This window comes from Epinephelus lanceolatus, chromosome 3 (assembly GCF_041903045.1).
Source record: "Epinephelus lanceolatus isolate andai-2023 chromosome 3, ASM4190304v1, whole genome shotgun sequence".
NCBI classification, from domain to species: Eukaryota; Metazoa; Chordata; class Actinopteri; order Perciformes; family Serranidae; genus Epinephelus; species Epinephelus lanceolatus.
In genome coordinates this window covers 45,837,282-45,856,263 of record NC_135736.1, presented here as the reverse complement: position 1 = coordinate 45,856,263, position 18,982 = coordinate 45,837,282, and the positions used below count along the sequence as shown (strand labels likewise).

Sequence of the window (18,982 nt, the reverse complement as noted above, 5' to 3'; positions counted from 1 at the left end):
GAGGTAGGGTGGCAAATATTGGTCAGTCAGACACTTGAAGCGTCTCCCTCCTCCCTTTGCAAGAGGGAGGCGAAACAATGAAAAGAAAAACTAACAGATAATAAAAGAAAAGAAAGAGCAGAGGATACTATATTTCCCAGAGTATCGGCTATCCCTTCGCCAGGCTCCCAGGTAAGGTATACATAAAAGTACGAGGCACAGAAAGGAGTCATTATTCTGAGATTGAGGTATAGCACTTGGTCTCTGCTGACCAAGTCGACATATAGATTATATAATTATATACCAGGGCTGCATGATTCTTGATAAAATGAGAACCACAAATTTTTTTTTTGAATGGATTGAATTCTTTTGTAACCGAAACAAATTATTGCTTTTTGCACTATTGCATTTCGTGTCTGTAAAACTTGTCCTACAAAGAAACAAAGCAAGCATATGGACTCATATTAAACAACATTACAAATTTATTAACGGGTTTGGGGGCCGTCCCCCATTATTACTGCGTGTGACGCCCAAAAAGCTTGAAGACAAAACTTGCTATAGTTAATTATTTTAGTATTTACACGTATCACAGCCTTCGTCTGAACATTTAATTTTCCTGGCAATGTCTGCCCTGTAAAACTACACGTATACACAAATTTAAAAAGAGCTTGCTAATGCTAATAGTACTAATAGCCTGGACCCTGGTTTCCTACATCCAGACACCCCTACCTACATGTTTTCCAGTTACCTGTGCTTTAGCATACCTGAACCAGCTGATGCTCTCGCCCCGATCCAACAGGAAGGGCAGGTAAACTGCATCAGGTGTGTTCACAAACAAACGCAATAATATGTTTTTAACTACTATTGTTGTGTTACTGATATATTTTCCACTGCTTGAGGCCAATAAACTGATGACGATCACAGAGATGCTTATGACAGAAACACTTGCATGTTACAGATTCACAGTGTATAGAAAATAAACATTTATAACACAGACATAGTACTTAAGCAACAATCTTTTTGTATCTGTTAGTGAACTACCAAGCCATTTGGCACTCAGTTAGTGTGATGAACGTAGTTTTATCAGTGCTTATCCTCGTGTATTATTAACAGCCAACTCCAAATGACGGTCTAACGGAATGACTTGTAAATGATCTTGTCAGTGATATTATGTGACGTTACTGCTTTCTACTTGTAGAGCTAGTGTGCTAATGTACTTCCCCTTCAGTTAGATTCACACCATTTTACCAGTACATACAGTGATTGGTTTAAGATGTTTGGGTGACTAGTCGACAAAAGTCTAGCTAGCTCGATAGCTGGCAGTCCCATCCTGTGCGTCAACTCATACGGACGCTCTCCACATTGTTTTCATGTTCACACGGCTGAGGCACGGCACAAAAACGCTAAGGTGCTGCGCCTAAGCCGTATAATAGCATGAAAAACTCTGAATATCTCTGGTAGTGCTAACATACATTTACAGTAAAATTAGTGCATGTTAGAAAAGCTGCAGGCGAGGCTTGTGCCACCTCCCACACAACTGGGACCGAAACCGGGAAAATTGGACACTCTCTGCAGTAACCCAGCCTGACCACACGGATAGCTTTGTGGCTAATATGATTGGTTGTCTGAAAGCAAAGTGGTAGGTGCAGGAAGAGACCTGTCAGCCTTGAAGTACATTTGTGTGTGCTCTCCAAAGCTGATATGGCAGAATCATTTACCCTCAGAGGTGAGATTGTGTAGATGCCTAAATCTAGATCGTGATTTTTCTTTAACCATTAATCATGCAGCCCTTGTATATACGTTTAGTACAGGTAGTTAAGTCTGCGCCATTTTCCGACTGACAAATATTGCTGCCCATCCCATTGGCTCGATCCTGAGACATTTACAGTACTGAAGGCTACTGTCGCACGCCCGCGTCAGAAAACGACTGCGTTTCCAATGCAAGCAGCGTAAAGTGAAACTAAAAGCAAAAGAATAAAAACAACAGTCAGTCAAAATGAACAGTGCAATCTTTTTTGCAGACGACTGTTCTGGTTTTGTAAGTTTGAGATATTCATTTCGGTTCACTACATTCATTATGTGAGTATTTGTTAATATATATATGTATATAAATAGATATATACTTTACGTATATAATATAGTATGAGGTTTTTAAGAACAGCAGTGAGACTCAGTTGCAAGAAGGAGGACTTTTTCGGACAGGGGGAGCCGTTAACCACGTGACAATAAACAAGAAAAAAACAAAACAAGAAAAATCAAATAAAATGAAATAAATATACCTTAAATGGCATGCACCTCAGTAGATAATAACAGGCTGAAAATGGGACATTCTCAAAGACTTTAAATTATTCAAATTTTTAGAAAGCATTGGCATATTTATAATAAGAGCCAAATGTACAGCAGGAGTTCAAGAATTTCTTGGAAAGGATTTAGAGATTAATGTGAGTTATACACAGGTATAGTTTGGCCCTCTAGGAATCGCCCCTCTCAGGGGAATTCAGTCTAAGTGCTATTGGAGTTTATCCATGCAAACCTGTGCATTAAGTGCCAATTACACTATTTTTAAACATGTATTTTCTTTTGTATTAGCACAGATCCATGCTTTACATGCATTACATGAACAGACTAACAAGCTTTTTGTTCTACTTTTTAAGAGGGAGGGGGCACAATGTTTGTCAAATTTTGTCAAACTGTATTCACAGCTGGCTAAGTGAGCAGCTACCATGCCTTTCATCAGAGGCGTGTTCTTAACAAGTGCTTTTCCACCAACACTGGAGCTTTGATCCTGTTTTAACTATCAGATCAGTGCATTGTCCTTCGCTGGGTCCAACTCAACGCACACAACAACCTTTTAGACACTTTAAATGCTCAGCATTGTCAGTGTTGGACGCATTTCATGCATGATGACCCCCAAAGATTTTTTCCACGGGTCTTTTGTGGAGCTTTTCCCATTGGCCATGCATACCTGCCAATCAAGCCAAGGGAGCTACAAAGCTAAGGTGGATAACCAGTAACATCAGAGGGGGAAATTAAGATTGTTTGCAACAGGTCGTCAGTGATTCAAATTCTTATTAGATTGTGATTCATTCATAAATAAGTATGAGGTTGAGATTTTGGTGAAATCCTCTCAACACAATATATTCAATTGGCCCGACCCCAAAATCAGCCAAAAAAAAAAAACTGGTGCATGCCATTTTTAAGAGAATAATCAAAGAAAAAAAATCAAATAAATAAAATGTACAATACATTTCAAAAGGAGTGAATCATCATCATTTCATCTAAACAGAGAGGTACAATTCTCATGTTAAAAATCTCACAGACTGGGTGAGCACCAGGCAGTGTTAGGAGCGTAGAGCAACATTTAACACAGAGCACACAAACATGACGACCAAAAAGCTTTTGTCATCTCCTTCAATCTTTTCCTGATGGAAAATACCAAAAGAGCATAATTTTTTCTATCCACCTGTGTCCTCTGAGGGATATTCTTTCCCCACATGGTAAAACATGATGATAGTTTTTCTATCCCTGGTGCTTCAGCGGCGAGGGTAGGGAAAACAACGAGACGACACTACACAAAACTCAACTTGTTCAAGCTGTCGACCATTTTTTTCTCCTTTTTTTATTTTTTTGTTTTTAAATCGTGGAGGTAATTGAGAGGAAAAAAAAGAGTAGTTTGGGTCCAAGCTGCAGCTTTCTGAAAGTCTTCACACACTAAAGCTTTTTTCTTCCATGTCTCTGCCCTCCTGGTCGCTCTCTGCTCCATATCCCCCAGAGAAGAGCTACACTACGTGCATAACCTCAAACAGCTTTCTTTCTCTCTTGTGTTTTCGCTTACTTTTGAAAAGTGCTATCTTAGAAGTTTAGCGCCATAAGTTCGATCCCTAAACCCAGCGTCCGTGTTTGCTGTTCTTTGTCATGATTCAGTAGCAGGTCTATCTGCTATGGCGCCGCCATATTTACTTACATGGCCCCTCTGGCAGACAAAGCATTAGTGAGAGGCGTGTCTTGTCCTCCTGTCTGTCTACTATAGGTCCAACAGGAAATGACCATATTTGAAACCCACATCATCTGTCTCAGTTACCCTGAGTTAAAAATGAGGAAAAAAGAAATCATCCAGAATCACGGATTGGCTTTTACATCATCAGTCATAATAATTTATAATATATTAAATCTGCTTTTCCCTCGCTTCTATCAACTACCCCTCCCCACTGCATATTGCCCACCCACCATCCCAAAATGAACATCCCCTCTATAAATGCACATTGTTGTAGTAAACTGCCGTTAAAACTGTCTGAGGTTTGAGGGAGAAGAATTTCTTTTATAACTCGTCACCTAAGCCGCTTCTGCTTAGTTTGATTAGAAAAGAAAAAAAAAAAAAACATCAGCAATGTGTTGTTGTTAGCCCAGACTAGCTAAAACTCATTAGCTTAGGCTAGCTAAAGCCTTGTATAGGAGCTAGATAATCAACTGGATAGCAGCAGAGTTTCACATTCTGATCCTAAAAGGCTTTCATCCAATAAGATCTCCATGGATGGGATGAGCTCACTTCGGTCACCATTTGGAGGGCAACCTGAAGGTGGCTCCAGCTTTCTAGGATCAGCAGTGAGACACTGTTGGTGGTCCATGAGGTAGCATTCCGCCTTAAAAACAGCTGATCCATAATCACATTACCCCTCAACTTGTCTCTTGGCAAAAAAAAAGAGGGTTTTAGAGCTTCCTGGTATCTGATTATGGATCAGCGTACGCAGGCGTTGTGCACCTCTGACCCATTACGAGGTTGCGACTGGGCTTCAGAGACAGACCATAATAAGTGCATGATGCAAGGGCAACAATGCCGAGGTAACCTGGTCTGTAAGCGCCAGACCCAAAGTGTAGTGCAAAAGAAAGCAAAACAAATCAAATGAAAAGATAAAGATAGAGGAAAAGAAGTCGATTATAGAAGTCAGTAGTGTCCACGAAACTCACAAACATGCATCCCTGAATGACTTTTGTGTGTCTTTCTCATTCAAAAAGGACGGGTTAATGTTGCTTTTGTCCGCACAGAGATTAGCAGAATATCTTAAGGAGGAAAGAAAAGGTTTGCAGTTCAAGCGTCATGGCTACCTGGCAATAAGAGAATGGGTTTTGATTCAGAACCCTGGTGAGGAATATCAATGGTATGATTAAACCTTACAGTTGCCTTCAAATATAATAGACAGTTCACTTACCAATTTTCAGCTAGTATTCCATGAGAGAGGGGAGCAGTAAAGGGACTAATTTGTCAGTTTTTTAAGGAGTTAATTTTCAACCTTCCCCTCATTTCCCCCCCCAAATTGGATTGGTCCAAAGCCCAAACTGCATTTATAAGCAGCAATGGTTCAGTGTATCAAGTTCATAAAAGAGGGGGGTTGGGTTTTTGGGCTGGGGATTATCAGCATGCTTATGGAAATTTCATCAATTGTCATTTAACTAATGTCTTTAGCTGCATTTGTTAAGCCCCTGGGTATAAAAGCTAAACAAATGCTTATACAGCATCGTTAAAACGACGTTTGTTAAAAACCATCCGATTAGTTGTTTATCTCCAGTTTGTTTTAAGAATCCTCCTCATGTTATCCCTGCGTTTGTGCTCACCCAGATACTGCAAAGTAAATTGGCACAAATAAAGCCCCATCCGTTTTCAAATTACTTTAGTCATTTGACTGAGGTTTACATGTGTAAGTCGTTTAGTCGATTGGTTTGAAATTGTCATCAATCTCTTCTTTTACATTGTCCTTGAGCTCAGCAGCTGCCAGCGGCGGGCCGTCGTCTCGTGGGGTTGCGGTGGGCGTGTTCTCTGACTCTGCAAGAGGAAAATCCTGACCTCCTGCTTCCATCTTCATCATCAGCTTGAGCTTCTTCTTTGGGGGGTTCTTCAGGGTTCCCATGCGCTCCTTGACCTTGTACTCCAGGGTGCTGTGCGGGATCCCGTACATGTTCTGAGCCTTGGACACGCTCATCTTCCCGCTCATCACTACTGCTATGGCCTCCTCCAGGATCTCGCTGTTGTACTGGCGATAACGGCCCCTCTTCTTCCTCGGCTGCTTGGAGTTCGGGTCCCCTTCCACGTCGGAGGTGGAGTACGCTGGTCCGGAACTGGAGTGGTCCAAGTCAGAGCTCCAGTAGTCAGCCGCCCCATCCAGCAGGCTTCCGAGGCTTCCTCCCCGGCGGTTCTGCTTGGGTAGGATGGCTCTCAGCTTCCGGCTCAGGGTGTTCTCCCCATGGCCACCACCCCCAACCCCCATGGCACCATAGCCATACAGCTCAGAGGCGTGGGAGTCCCAGGAGAGATCCATGCCCCGGACTTGTGGGATCTTAAGGTCGACGGGAGGTGAGTGGCCCTGGTCCCTCTTGCCCTCATTGTGGTGGTGTTGGGCCTTGGAGACCTGATTGTGGTGGTGATGGAGGGAACTTTTGAAGGGGAAGGCTCCGTGGTGGTTGTGGTGATGATTCTCCAGGAATGTAGGCAGGTCTTTGAGGTCACTAAGGGCCCCGCTCAGAGCTCCACTGGCCTGCTTCAGCTTCATCAGGCTTTCGAGGTGTGCCTTGCTTCCCCAGAAAGAGGAAGAGCCCTTCTGGCCAAGCAAGGAGTAGGACTGCGCATGATTGAGCAAGCTGGCTGACTCTAGATTAGCCAATGAAAGAGCAGCAGGTTGACTCAGGAGGCGGTGCTTCTGGCTGAGCAGCTCTTCCTTGATACGCAGCGAGCGGGCCAATGGGGGCTTGAAGGAGTTGGAGTTGACATAGTTCTCCCTCAGTCCGTCCTGCAAGCTTCTCTGCAGCAGGCCATCCTCATCCACCTCTGGTAGGGTATGTTCCACTTTGATAGAATGTCTGAGTGGAGAGAAAAAAAGGAGGACAATTTAGAAACAGTGGCAGAGACCCTGAAATAAGATTTAGGATTACATTCTATATATATATTTGAATATATGTTCTATAGGCTGATTAAGTTGCATGTGGACATTTTGCAGAGCCTACGCAATAGCCTACCCAAGTTGCCTGCACTGTTGAGCATTTGTACTTGTGTGATGGTGTTCCTGCATTGCTCTGCAACTACACCTCCAAAATGCTAGTTGGCTGCGGGGTGTCTGTGCAAGTGTGTTGAGTTTCTGTGAAGTTCAGTTAAGTTTGATTGATTCAACTAACACACATAAAACACACACATAAACAATGGCTTAATATCCACAATATTAAAAGCACCATTATTTCTAACAATGTTCACAGACAAAACAAATAGTCTTTCGCTAAAAACCCACAAATCCAACGTGCTAACATTATTAGCATAAGCCTATGACATTTTACACTGCATAAATTAGCGTAGAGGCTAGCTCCATTACATCTCACAAGGTTCGTCAACAAAACAATTGTCTTGTGCTAGACATTCAGCAGACTTTTCCTTCACTCATATGAAGCCAGGATGAATCACACACAACTTAAAAGGCTACGGTGTTGGGTGTAAACTCTGATTCACGTGATGCTCAGAATTAAATTAATAATCACTGGACCTTTTACCATCACACACATGACAGAAAAAAAAAATATTCCGAATGAAACAATATTTTGAGATAAACCACAGACCTCACTGTCAACAGCTTTCATTGTCTATTTATAAATATTTCTGTTCCTCAATAAAAATGTCTGAAAGTGAGATCTGTAGATTGTCCAGAGAAAATGGGATACTGTTTCTGGAACAATATGTAGCTGTAGTTTAAAATGTGTTTTTTCTATGGTTTAAGCAGTACACATAAAATAATCTCAATTTCCCCTGTGTCAGAGTGGTGGCAAAAATCTCAGCACTAAATATCTCTAGACTGCAAATAAAACTATAACAACTTACATGAATACCACCTGGTAAATGTAAAACAGTAAGTTACCTTATTGAATTGACTTTCCCCCCAGTGAATAAATAAAGCTATAAATGTCCTGCTTGGTAAAACCTGACAAATCTCCAAAAATGTTTGCACGTCATTTTTTTGAATGCATGTAGAACATTAGTAAGCTTACAATTTGATAAAACTGATGCAAACAAGTTGTGTTCCTCAGCCCTTAATTATTTAACATTAATTAGCTGTTTGCAGTGACTCTATTTGCATTTAAACTGAGGTAGCACAAGGATGTTAGTCACTGTTTTAATCTCTGATCTCACAGTTTAATCTTAACAAATACTGTTTACGTAATTTGAATATATTCTATATGTAAATGTACAATTCAAATGGCATTAGCAAACAGTAAATATGGATATTAGCACAGCTCTTCTTTGGAAAAGTTTTCCCTGATTGGCATCCTCTCCTTACTCTGGTTAAAACCAACTTTAATTGACCAACTACTATTTCTTTTTTCAATGCTATGTGACAAGTGTGTTACGCCGGACTGGATGCGTGTCCGTTGCGGAACGGCAGCACTGGTTATCCGCTGCATGCTCCGCCGTCCGTCAATACCCACCGGCTGCATTTGCTGTGCGGTGCGGTGCAGCTCCGCCGGAAGACATCTGTGCACTGCCATGATTAATATCTCCTCGTCCATGGTGTCAACGGGGTGAAATGACGTCTGAAAACCTCTGACCTGTTGACTTCAGGCCTGCCTCTGCCCATTATGTAGTTTTTAAGGTGTAGTGCAGGGAAATATGATCCGCTGTGAACACTGTGTATTTTCTTTTGAAAATTAACCAGATGTTTTATTGTGTTTCTGTGCACGACTTCCTGCCCCGCACGATCTGCTCTGTGCTGAATTGCTGCGTTGTGCTCCGGCGTCCGGCAAAAATAGAAGTCCTGCGTATCTGTTGCGGAGGGCTCTGGAGTGCCGGAGCTGAGACGGAGCCGGAACGCAGCACAGCCGCAGCCGGTGGAAGTACACACATTGACTAGAATTGAATCCTATCGGCTCCACTGCCGTGCCGGAGCGCAGACGCAACCAACACGCATCTGGTGGAAATTGGCCTTTAGAACAGGATTGTGACGGTTCAGAGATGTTGGGAATAGGTTGGCAGACAGATATAAAGCGAGGACATCTATAACATGTAACAGCAGAGTCTGCTAAGCAGATCAATAACGTAACCATAAGTAGAAAGGGGAGAGGCACGGAAGCAAGGACACAACACAAGAAGCAATCATGGTTTCATCCTACTTCAACCAACAACAGAAAGAAATGTTGGCATTGTACCTTTCTGTAAACCACGTTATTATGTAGTGGATACATTGAAACTTTCTATTTCAACAACGCTGTGGTGAACATGTGGTTGGATTTAGACACAAAAACCATTTGATTGTGGTTAGGAAAAGATCATATTTTGGTTTAAAATGGGAGAAGTGTTCTGACAAGAAACGCTGCAATGTCTCAGTAAAGAATAACCTCTTTTCATGCCACTATCTCAGAGGAGACACAGCGATGTCTTGGTAAAAAAACAACTGCTAGTCGTGGGAAAACAGTTCCTGGTTGGTACAAAACACACACATTTGGTGGCTACAAACCCACTGGAAACACAGCCACGACTTGCTAAATCAAAACCAGTTTAGATATGTTACTCATGAAAACATAAATGACACGTACTCATGGTTTGCTGCAATGTACAAAGCCAACATTTTCTTCTATTGCTGAGCTGCTCACTTATACCTTCTGATTGAGACACAAAAGAGTTGGGGCCGTTGCAGATGTGACTGCCGTCAGTGACCCATGGCACAAGTTTAACAAAGGTAAAATACACATCCACCATTTTCAGCTTTCATAATAAATTTCAGACCATTATTTAGGGAAACATTTAACTTCAAAATTCAGCACACAGTGAACTAAATTTAAAGTCATCCAATGAAGTAGGACCCTAAGAATTACTACAAAATGAAGGAGAAATAACTTGATAGAGAAATGGTAGATTCCTCACATTAGGCAACAGTAATGTGTGGTTGCTGAGCTCTGCTTGTAGTGTTTAAAATACCAGATAATTTTACCTTTTCAGACCCTTAAATATAACAATCCAAAAATACAACAACCCAAGAAGGCAACATCTCTTCTTAATTGAACTCCTCACATCTGAACACACCAAAGCATACCCAACCTTTGACATGGTGTTGCCTTCAAGGGTCACGGGCAAAAAAATGTCCCATATTTCCTATGTCTTATTTTTTAATGATTACTTACATTTTAAACTGACTTTTTAGTTTTTCAGTGTTGGATGAATAAAGTGGTATTAAACTGAAATGAGGACAAACAGTATGTGTTCTTGCCAACAAGCACTGGTCTGCAAGCATCCCACATTTTAATGTTTGAAATTTCTGAAAACTGTCTGTGTTGAAACATACGCTTACATGCAAAGTGCCTTCACTTGAACTGCTGCAGCCAATGTTCCTACTGCTAAGTAACTATAGCAACAGTGGAAAGGCTCTGTAAAAAAAAACCTGCTCCCTTAGGTTCATAATAGCAGGAAATAGCTTGTCAAGTCAGCGGATGGCACGGGGGAGAAGAAAGTTGAGGGAAATACTGCATCTCTCTACTGGAGACATAGTCTGTTGAGCTACAGTGAGACTGACTGTGCGATGTGGGGAGTCCTCAGCAGGAGCTTTAAGACAGATTACCACAGTGGGCGGTCTCGGGCTCGTTGAAGACAATACAGGGTTAACGAGAGGCTTTGGAGTCTACGCTCTAATACAGCGTTCTGTTACAGTAAGCATACAGTCATCAGGGAGGCTGCGCCAGACAGTAATGGTGGATCTGAGGATTCTATGTGAGCATACATTTGTGAAAATAAAAGAAACAAAGAAATGCACATAATAGAGGGGGGATCCCAAATGAGGCGGACTGAAAGGTTGTTTGTCTGTGTTCCCTAATCAACAATGTGTGCGTTATTAACATTAAAGTTTTATATTGCAGCCAGTATTTAATTTTAAACACTCTGTTTACAAGCCCTGAGTAGATTAGATGAATAGCTATATTCTTAGTGTTTGAGGGCAATCTTCTGAAACAGCATTTAGACCAATATGGGGCCTCTGAAACTAAAACATTTTCTACTTAATCGCAGTGCAATTTTGAATAACAGTTGTGCTATAAATAAAATCCGGAGGTTTTTCGCACTAATATGGTCAGAAAATAATTTAAAATCAAAAGCCAGTAACCTGTAATGCACACACTGAACTGCTGTGTGCTTTTGGGATTATCTGACTATCAAAGATAAATTGGTGTTGGTTGGGGGTGGTAGCACAGGCTCCACCTCCTCCTGTAGTTAATATTACATGACCTGATCATTAGAGACTCCCGGCAAGGCTCAGGGCCTTAGGGGCCTTGGGACCCTCAGGCTGGAGACAGAGTCTCGTCCTTCGGGGCTCAAGGTGCTGTTTATAATTTTGCTTTTAGTCCTATTTTGGAAATGTCACCACTGCTGGGTCCTCACTTGAGGAGTGTGTTAGTAGGCATTGTCTTGTTGTGTGTAAGTGAAAAAAGAAAGCTTGTGTGTCTGTTGAAAAGACCTTGTAAGCATATTACCACAACTTGTTTTTTACATTTCTGAGTATGAGAAATCACCGTCTCTTTCACACCTGTCTACACATTGGCTACATTAACTGGAGACTTCATTCTCTTGGGAAACTGTCAGTTCCCGATAACACTGAATCATTTATGGTGACCCTACCCTGCTTGACTTGGTGAAAACAAGAAGGCCAACCAGTAAAATGTTCAATTTCTTTTAAAGAAAACCCACTTTTCTCGCACTCTTAAAAAACGGACTTAACCGACACAGTATATTCTATATCTTAACTGTTCAGAAATACTCTTCACTGCAATTATTTTATTGGTACTTCTACAAATGGGGTTTTAATTTCATACTCTTGGTCATCATTTCTATGAGCCGTAACACTGCAGTCACTAACCTAACTGCTGGGATCTGTAAAAATGGGCAGATTCCAACAAGATCCAACGTAGCAACAAACAGAGGTGATGAAACAGCTTGTAAAGAAGCAGTTTAGCCAAAGAATCTAAACCGTAATTAATCACATCGGACATGTTGGTTATAATCCATCATTGTATGGGAAAATTATGTCTTCAAAAGTACAGCAGGTCGAAGTTAAACCAGGAAGTTGGTCTTTAAACTGGGATGGACAAATCAGAAAAACAGAATATCCTTTTAAGCCTCTGCTTAAACGCCATGTCCATAACTGAAAATTTGTGGCTGCTGTTGCTCCATGATTTAATTTCTATGTGTTTTATTTCATAACTCCTGTGGTAAATGCTGTTTGGTAGCTTTGTATCCAGGCAACACTAGCTTCCACCAGGAAAACCACACATGCGCTGGCCGCTTGGGACTTGTGTTAACTGTATTGTCAATGCAACACTTTTCAAATCTTAGTTCAGAAAGCAGTTGGAGGTGTATTCACTGCTGGATCAGAGAGCCCACATGGTGGGCGCAGGTTTTCTATGCCCACATCCTACACCACTGCAGCTTCACGGCAATCTGGCATCTGGGGCTGCTCTGAGTATCGAACCTCTACAGTACTAATCCATCATTGACCTACAGATCAAAAGTATTCCTGGAAATGGCAGCCGCGATTAGCGTTCATTGTTTATTCCCTCTTGATGCGAGAAAAAAAGTACGATGGCTACTGATTCAAACATGACTTCAAGGCAAAGAACACATTCATCAATGCATGATCGGGCTGCAACGCTGAGGATTGTCAATAAATTCACTGACATGGAGACGAAAAGAGAAAAGCAGACAAAGCCTCTGTCATGCACGTGATACATATTGCCGTCGCATTGAACTCTCACTTCAGGCTAGAGGATTGACCGAGGGAGGGATCTGAATTATAAATACTTGGACACAAGTATGTTCAGCCTTGCCATGGGATTGATAGAAGCCAAGGTATTGATCAGCTAAGCGAAACCAACAAGTAAGAGATGAAAGGTGGGAAGCGTTGGCAGGACTTGCTTCAGGACGACCATGAGAGGATCGAAATATGTGCCCCCAAAATGTAGAGAGACCGAGTGAGGGCACGGCCCTTTAGAGACCTGCAGAGCTTCATTTTGCACAAAGTCGATTCTGTTTAAGTCAACACTCAGACTACCAACAGGTTTCTAGCCTTTCTTTGATCTCTGAATTTTTTTTTCCTGTGTAAGCAACATATTGTTAGAATGATAGAAAGACGTACAACGGAACATGAACAATATACAGCACGATGGGGAGGCAAAGGAGAAAAGATTTAGATAAAAGTCAAACCCAGTTGGATTGACCCAGGGCGTCAAAGTATGCTACTTGGGCGCCTTTTGGCATCTCTAACACACCAGGTTTCAACCAACTCCAATGTTGAGACTGCATCGTTACTAGACGGACAAGGCAACAGACATAGTATAAAGAGTGGTTAAGTGCATTAAGGTGGGTGGGTAGATGGGCTGTCCCGAATACCAGTTTTTAACATTCGGTCCTTCGGCAGAATTTATAACGAATATTCGAATATTCGTTCACGGCTGGCGGGCGGTTTGAGTGCTGCTGTGGCCGTGCTGCCTGCTCTCTCCGGTTTTACGCCAGGCTCAGCTCCTTTCAAAGACTCCTTGCGAAGCACTCCTCTGGGGTTTTTTTCGGACCTAACTGTATTGCTGAGTTTTGCACAGCGGCGACCGGATCTTTGCTCTCAAACCACAAAAAAATGTGATGGCACAACAGTCTCCTTCAGTACATTATTCTATGCTTTCTTTTGATTTTCACATTGACTAGTCATCCTGTTTAATTTGTCTTCTGATTAAATCGGAACCGTTGAAACAAGTTGTAGGAAGCCTCTGCAAGTAATTGGTTGCTGGCAGACACTCTGTGCTGCAATAAAATGGTTAATCAGCAGTGCCGTGCACTGTAGAGCCGATGCGCTGCTGGTTCTGCCAGCCTGAACAGAATATAATGTCTATAGCCTTACTGTTGTGTGTACAGCCTTTATAGACTGAGCTGAGTAGTGATGCGCGGGTCGACCCGTAACCCGCGGGTCCCGTAAATGGACCTGCGGGACGGGCAGCAGTGATCGTCTGTTAAATCGGTCTGAAAATGATATTTTGACATTATTGGCTATTATTGTCATGGCATCCGAAGGTACTGATGTGTTGAGCAGGTGACAGTCCGCGGTCGTTTTCAAAACACACTTGTGTCACGCACTCCAAAAGAAACTTGTTGAAACTTTAAACAATAATTTATTGTACAAAACGGGAGAAACAAACGTTGACAAAAACGGTTCCATAATTCATATTAAATTCAAAAGATAACGAAAAAACAGCTATGAGTTAGAGGGAATAGTGGTAAAACTTGGCAGTGATCCACAGCCTCAGACGGATGTGCTCAAGCGTGCCGTGCGCACAAGCTCCGTTGGTAGGCTATACTATATTTTCACATTTTTAACAATGCAATTTAAAAGTTTTGATTTTATTGATAACCTACATTTACCAACAACAAAAAGACTACATTTATCACCAAAAAAAATATGTAAAAAAAAAAAAAAGTAAATAAAAAATGAATATCGAATACCAAATTTTCATAATGAATACCTACCCATAGAAACAAATATTCGAATATCCGAATATTTGGGTACAGCCCTCGTGGGCAGACGGGAAGGTGGAAGACTTGGACTAAGGTGACCGGTGTTCGTGTCCTGTGTGAGACTGAATGCCTTTGCATACTGAGTCAGTTTTTTTTTTTTTTTGTCCATGATTGTCAGACCTCTAAAAATATATATAACCATGTCAATCATGTTTGCACACTGACTCGGAAACTCAATTTTCTGCGTTTTTCACATCCATCAGAAGACTTTAGCGACGTTTGACCCACAATCAGTGAGGAAAATATGGCAGTAGGACATAGCCCTGACAAGACAGAGGAACAGGTACAGTATCCTTTCACTCAGATAGCTCACGTTCAATAGGTCAGATAGTAATATTCAGGTGGATGTTGATGACGAGGAGGAGGATGTGGACCACACACACACACACACACAGACAGAGACAGTGTGGAGACAGAGACATGCAGCTGCAGTGCTAAATGGAAGACACGGGGAGAGAGAGTGGTGACAGATAAATAACTCCAGTGGAGACATGCAAGAAGGGCAATATGTCTCTTAATATTGTCTCACATTGCCAAAAAATACATTTGACTCAGTATGCAAGGTGTCTGTGCGTTACGATTTTTTTCAGATGATGGATAATAAAAACACATCTGGCAAAACGGACTTCGTGTGCAAAGGCTTTAAAAGTCAGCATTGAGTTATTTTGTCATGTCGGTTGATATGCTGCATTCAAATGGGGTTTTCATGTTCACAAGAAGAGTCCATATGAACACCCCCCTCTTGAGGTATTCATGTCCTAGTAGGTGGAAATTTTCAGAGAGCGTTTGGGTTCATGACTTCCCATGTCTTAAACATGAGCTCACATGTTCCATTTGAACACAGCGTTAGTCACCAGACATATAAATAACGTCAACCACGAGCTGTTCCTAACCCTAACCAGGCAGTTTTGTTGCCTAAACCTGAGTGCCGACCCCTTCTGCGTTGAGATACAGTACAAGATGCTGCCAGCCTCATCATTATAGCGACGCCAGGGACTCTGCCTAAGCATCTAAATATGACAAATAGGGATGACACAGTCTACAGTGTTATCATTATACCAGACTTAAAATACATTTGTAATTAAACCCAGGGAAATTTATAAAGGCTTACTGGTGACAAGTTCAAAGGGTGTGATACTAGTTTCTGGAACAGCTTTTGTGTTTTTTTTCTTCAGCATACAACTACACTATGAACTAATATTCATGGATGTAATTTTTCAGTAGGCATGAGCAGAGGTGAACAGAATGCTTACAGACATGCTTCGTCCTTCTGTTTGGAGGTTAACTCGCACCCTTCTGCTCAATGCATCCTGAATGAAAATGTTCAAGGATAAAACTAGTGCTTTTACATGCTTTCTCCCATTTACCACATTTGATTTCAAGTCTTTTGCAATCCGCTCTGTGCTTGTGCTGAAATTTGCTGTTTGTTGTTGGTGTTGTGATGCATTCATGCGCTGTGAGAATGTCAGACTTTGGAGACTTCCAACACCTTTTCTAGTGGAGAAAGCAACAAAAGCTACACAGAGACAGAGTATCTTGCGTCCGTGATCATGCATACTAGTTCTCAGAGTCACTCTTTACACTTACAAATAGTATTACATTCAGTGATGATGACAGCTACATACATAATGCTGAAAGTCAAGTCACAATGAAATCTGATGATTTATAATTAATCTGTAAACAGCTCTTCACAGATCCATAAGTTAACACTGGTTTACAGGCAGGGCTACTTCATAGTACCAAATTTTGGGGATGTCTTAAATCTGAGCCATAGCTACACCCCCTAGAATAATACACACAACTGTCTTTTCATTGTCTTTCAACAACAGAAAGACACAGTGTACTGGTAGCTTGTTGCATAGCAAGAAAAGATCTGTTAGTTCCAAATCTTTCTGACTTGTGACCCTTTTTAAGTGAAGGAATATCTACTTCAAGACTTGATTTACAGGTGCAGTTTAACCAAAAGCCAAATTTTTTCCATTTTCTTATTTCAGCTCCCATTAATCTCACAACCCTCGAGGGTGTAGGTTCTTTGGTTGAGTCTGAATGGTCAACACACAGAGCACATTCATCAGACAACTTGGCCAATGAGACAGTTAAATAATTGCATCTGATAAAATTGATGGTTGTCATCTGCTTGTGAAATCAATCTTTCTCAAACTAGAAGCTTGACTGTGGTTTGGTTGGTTTGGACGCTGATCTGAATCCAAATGAGATTATGACATCATCCCCTCGGGCCAAATCTCCGCACGGCGTTTAGTGTTGACTGACAAGTGCTCTCCGGGAAGTACAGTGCAGAAACGCAACAGCAGCGACTGCTTTGACCTCTGCGGTGTTGTGTTAGGCACATGACTGAGCCGCTCTGCTAACAGAGGACAGTTTGACTAATCCTGTTGTCTTACCCTTTGACCCCGCGCTCAGGGGAGAAGCCGGGGAAGGTTTTGAGGTTGCCTGCACTGTGGTTCTTCTTGGTGGAGAGGTCCAGGACGCCATCTGTGGACGAACAAACACAGCAAAAAAAGATTTAACACAACTGAGTCCAATCCTATTCAAAGTATTACTGCTTTGAGGAACAACATTAAAAGACACAGCAGGTCACAAACAGAACAACATCTGACTATGAATTTGTTTTCCAAACTCAAGGTTCATCACTTTGTATGGTTATTAAGCAGTATGTAGCATGTTGCATTTCAGAGAAAGGCACATTTTGGGATTCATCTGTCCTCAAAGCAGAGAGAAAAACTATGTAATCCATGTGTTTCTGCAAAATTTAGGTTTCCCTGCTGCTGTCCAGTGCAAAAACAACCCAAAAAGAGCACCCTGGTGAAAACAAATAAAAACCAGTTCACATACATCTCAATAACTTTATTTACATTCTGTTGTTTTATGCATTTTCAGTTCTCATATACAAATCAGACCAGTGGAAGTGCAGAGGGGAAAAAGCTCATCTCCCAATATTTGCATAATGGTAGTGGATGGAAACCTGCATTAATTTGCATTTTATTCTATTGATTTTCTGGAAATTTTAGTTGAAATTAAACTGGATACTTGTCTATTCAATATTAAATATTATCCCAGTATATCTACCTAATGGAAATCTGTTAATTAACTTTGACAAAGCAATCCCCAGAGAAACACGGCTCTTTCAGTCTTCTTTCAAAAATTTGCTCTTCAAAATATATTCCTTACGCATGCCTTAATAAAGGGGCTTTTTATTCATCCTTTTGTCAGAGTTAAAGGTTGTGGCTCAAAGCCCAGTTTTGTAGAGCATCTTGAAACAATGCAACCTGTGACCTTAAGAAATTTTCCTTCACACACAAAAAGATTTTTCTTTTATCACATTGAATCAGTAATGATTAGCTCACACTCAGTTTAAGGCACTCTGAACAGCAAAGATTTATTTTTTGTTTCCCCTGGTGAAGTCAAAAGCTGGAGACAGAACACCGTGTCAATAATTTATAACATCCTGTATTTCTTGCCACATTCCTGACAATATTTTCAGATCTTATTCAATTTGCAAGATCTGATTCCTTTTAGCGTATTCATCCAACAACAATTTTTATCCTCTTATTTTCACCACACCTGTTTAATGCCTGCTTATTCAATAATAATGCTGTGGATTGCAATCAAGATTTGATTAACCTGAGCAGGTCAACACATTGACAGCTATTCTATATGTTTATTTTGTGTATTAATTAATTAATTAGCTAAGCAACGAGCTGTTTTTTATTCACCTTTTAAAACAACTCTTAGTGAAGACGAAGAATATTTCAAATAATCATGTGTTTACGTGACTTATATATGATGCAGCCTGTCGATGTGTTCATACTGTTTATTAATGAAATCATTCGGCATCTAATACATGTCAATAGTTCCTGCAACTGCTTGTTTATGTATGTGTGCACATGATAACGACTAAATTATTGAATGAATTCTGCTTTTTCTTATTTCAGTGGTTTCGATGACGAGGACAAAAAAAAAGCTTAAGATATGATGTTGTTAACATTCTGTGTGCTTCAGAATAGGTGGACTCTCTGTGACACTTTAGCAATGAAGTCTGGGAAATATGGCAACATGCTGTATGTGAAATCTCAGTTTGTTTGTGAATTTGTTTGTCAGGCAGATCAGATCAACACACACACATGCAGAAAAGATATATCATCATGAGGGGGAAATCTATTTAAACTGATCTGCTTTTATTTTAAAAAGTCCGGTTAGTTTTTAGATGAAATTTGTTTACAAAATATTATTTCAGTCTCAGTTGTTTCATTTTTTGAGACTTTTTCCATGACTAGATAGCTGTATTAAATCATCCCAGTTTTTGGGACATGCAGCAACCCTTCAAGATGGAATATGGACAAGATAATATTTAAATTTGATGGTTTTGCCAAATCAATCTCCAAATTATTCATTTTTTTTGAGAGCCTGGCATTA

General features: G+C 41.0%; 1 protein-coding gene across 1 annotated transcript in view; it reads right to left on the bottom strand.

The window, feature by feature from the left end:
- Positions 1 to 3,323: 3,323 nt before the first annotated feature.
- lcor (ligand dependent nuclear receptor corepressor) overlaps positions 3,324 to 18,982 on the bottom strand; it is a 119,502-nt gene continuing 103,843 nt past the window's right edge. Inside the window, exons 6-7 of the mRNA XM_033623887.2 lie at positions 16,951 to 17,041; positions 3,324 to 6,828 (exon numbers count right to left, since the gene is read on the bottom strand). Coding sequence (XP_033479778.2) covers positions 5,682 to 6,828; positions 16,951 to 17,041 — 1,238 coding nt within the window. The 3' untranslated portion in view covers positions 3,324 to 5,681. The remainder of the gene's footprint in view (positions 6,829 to 16,950; positions 17,042 to 18,982) is intronic.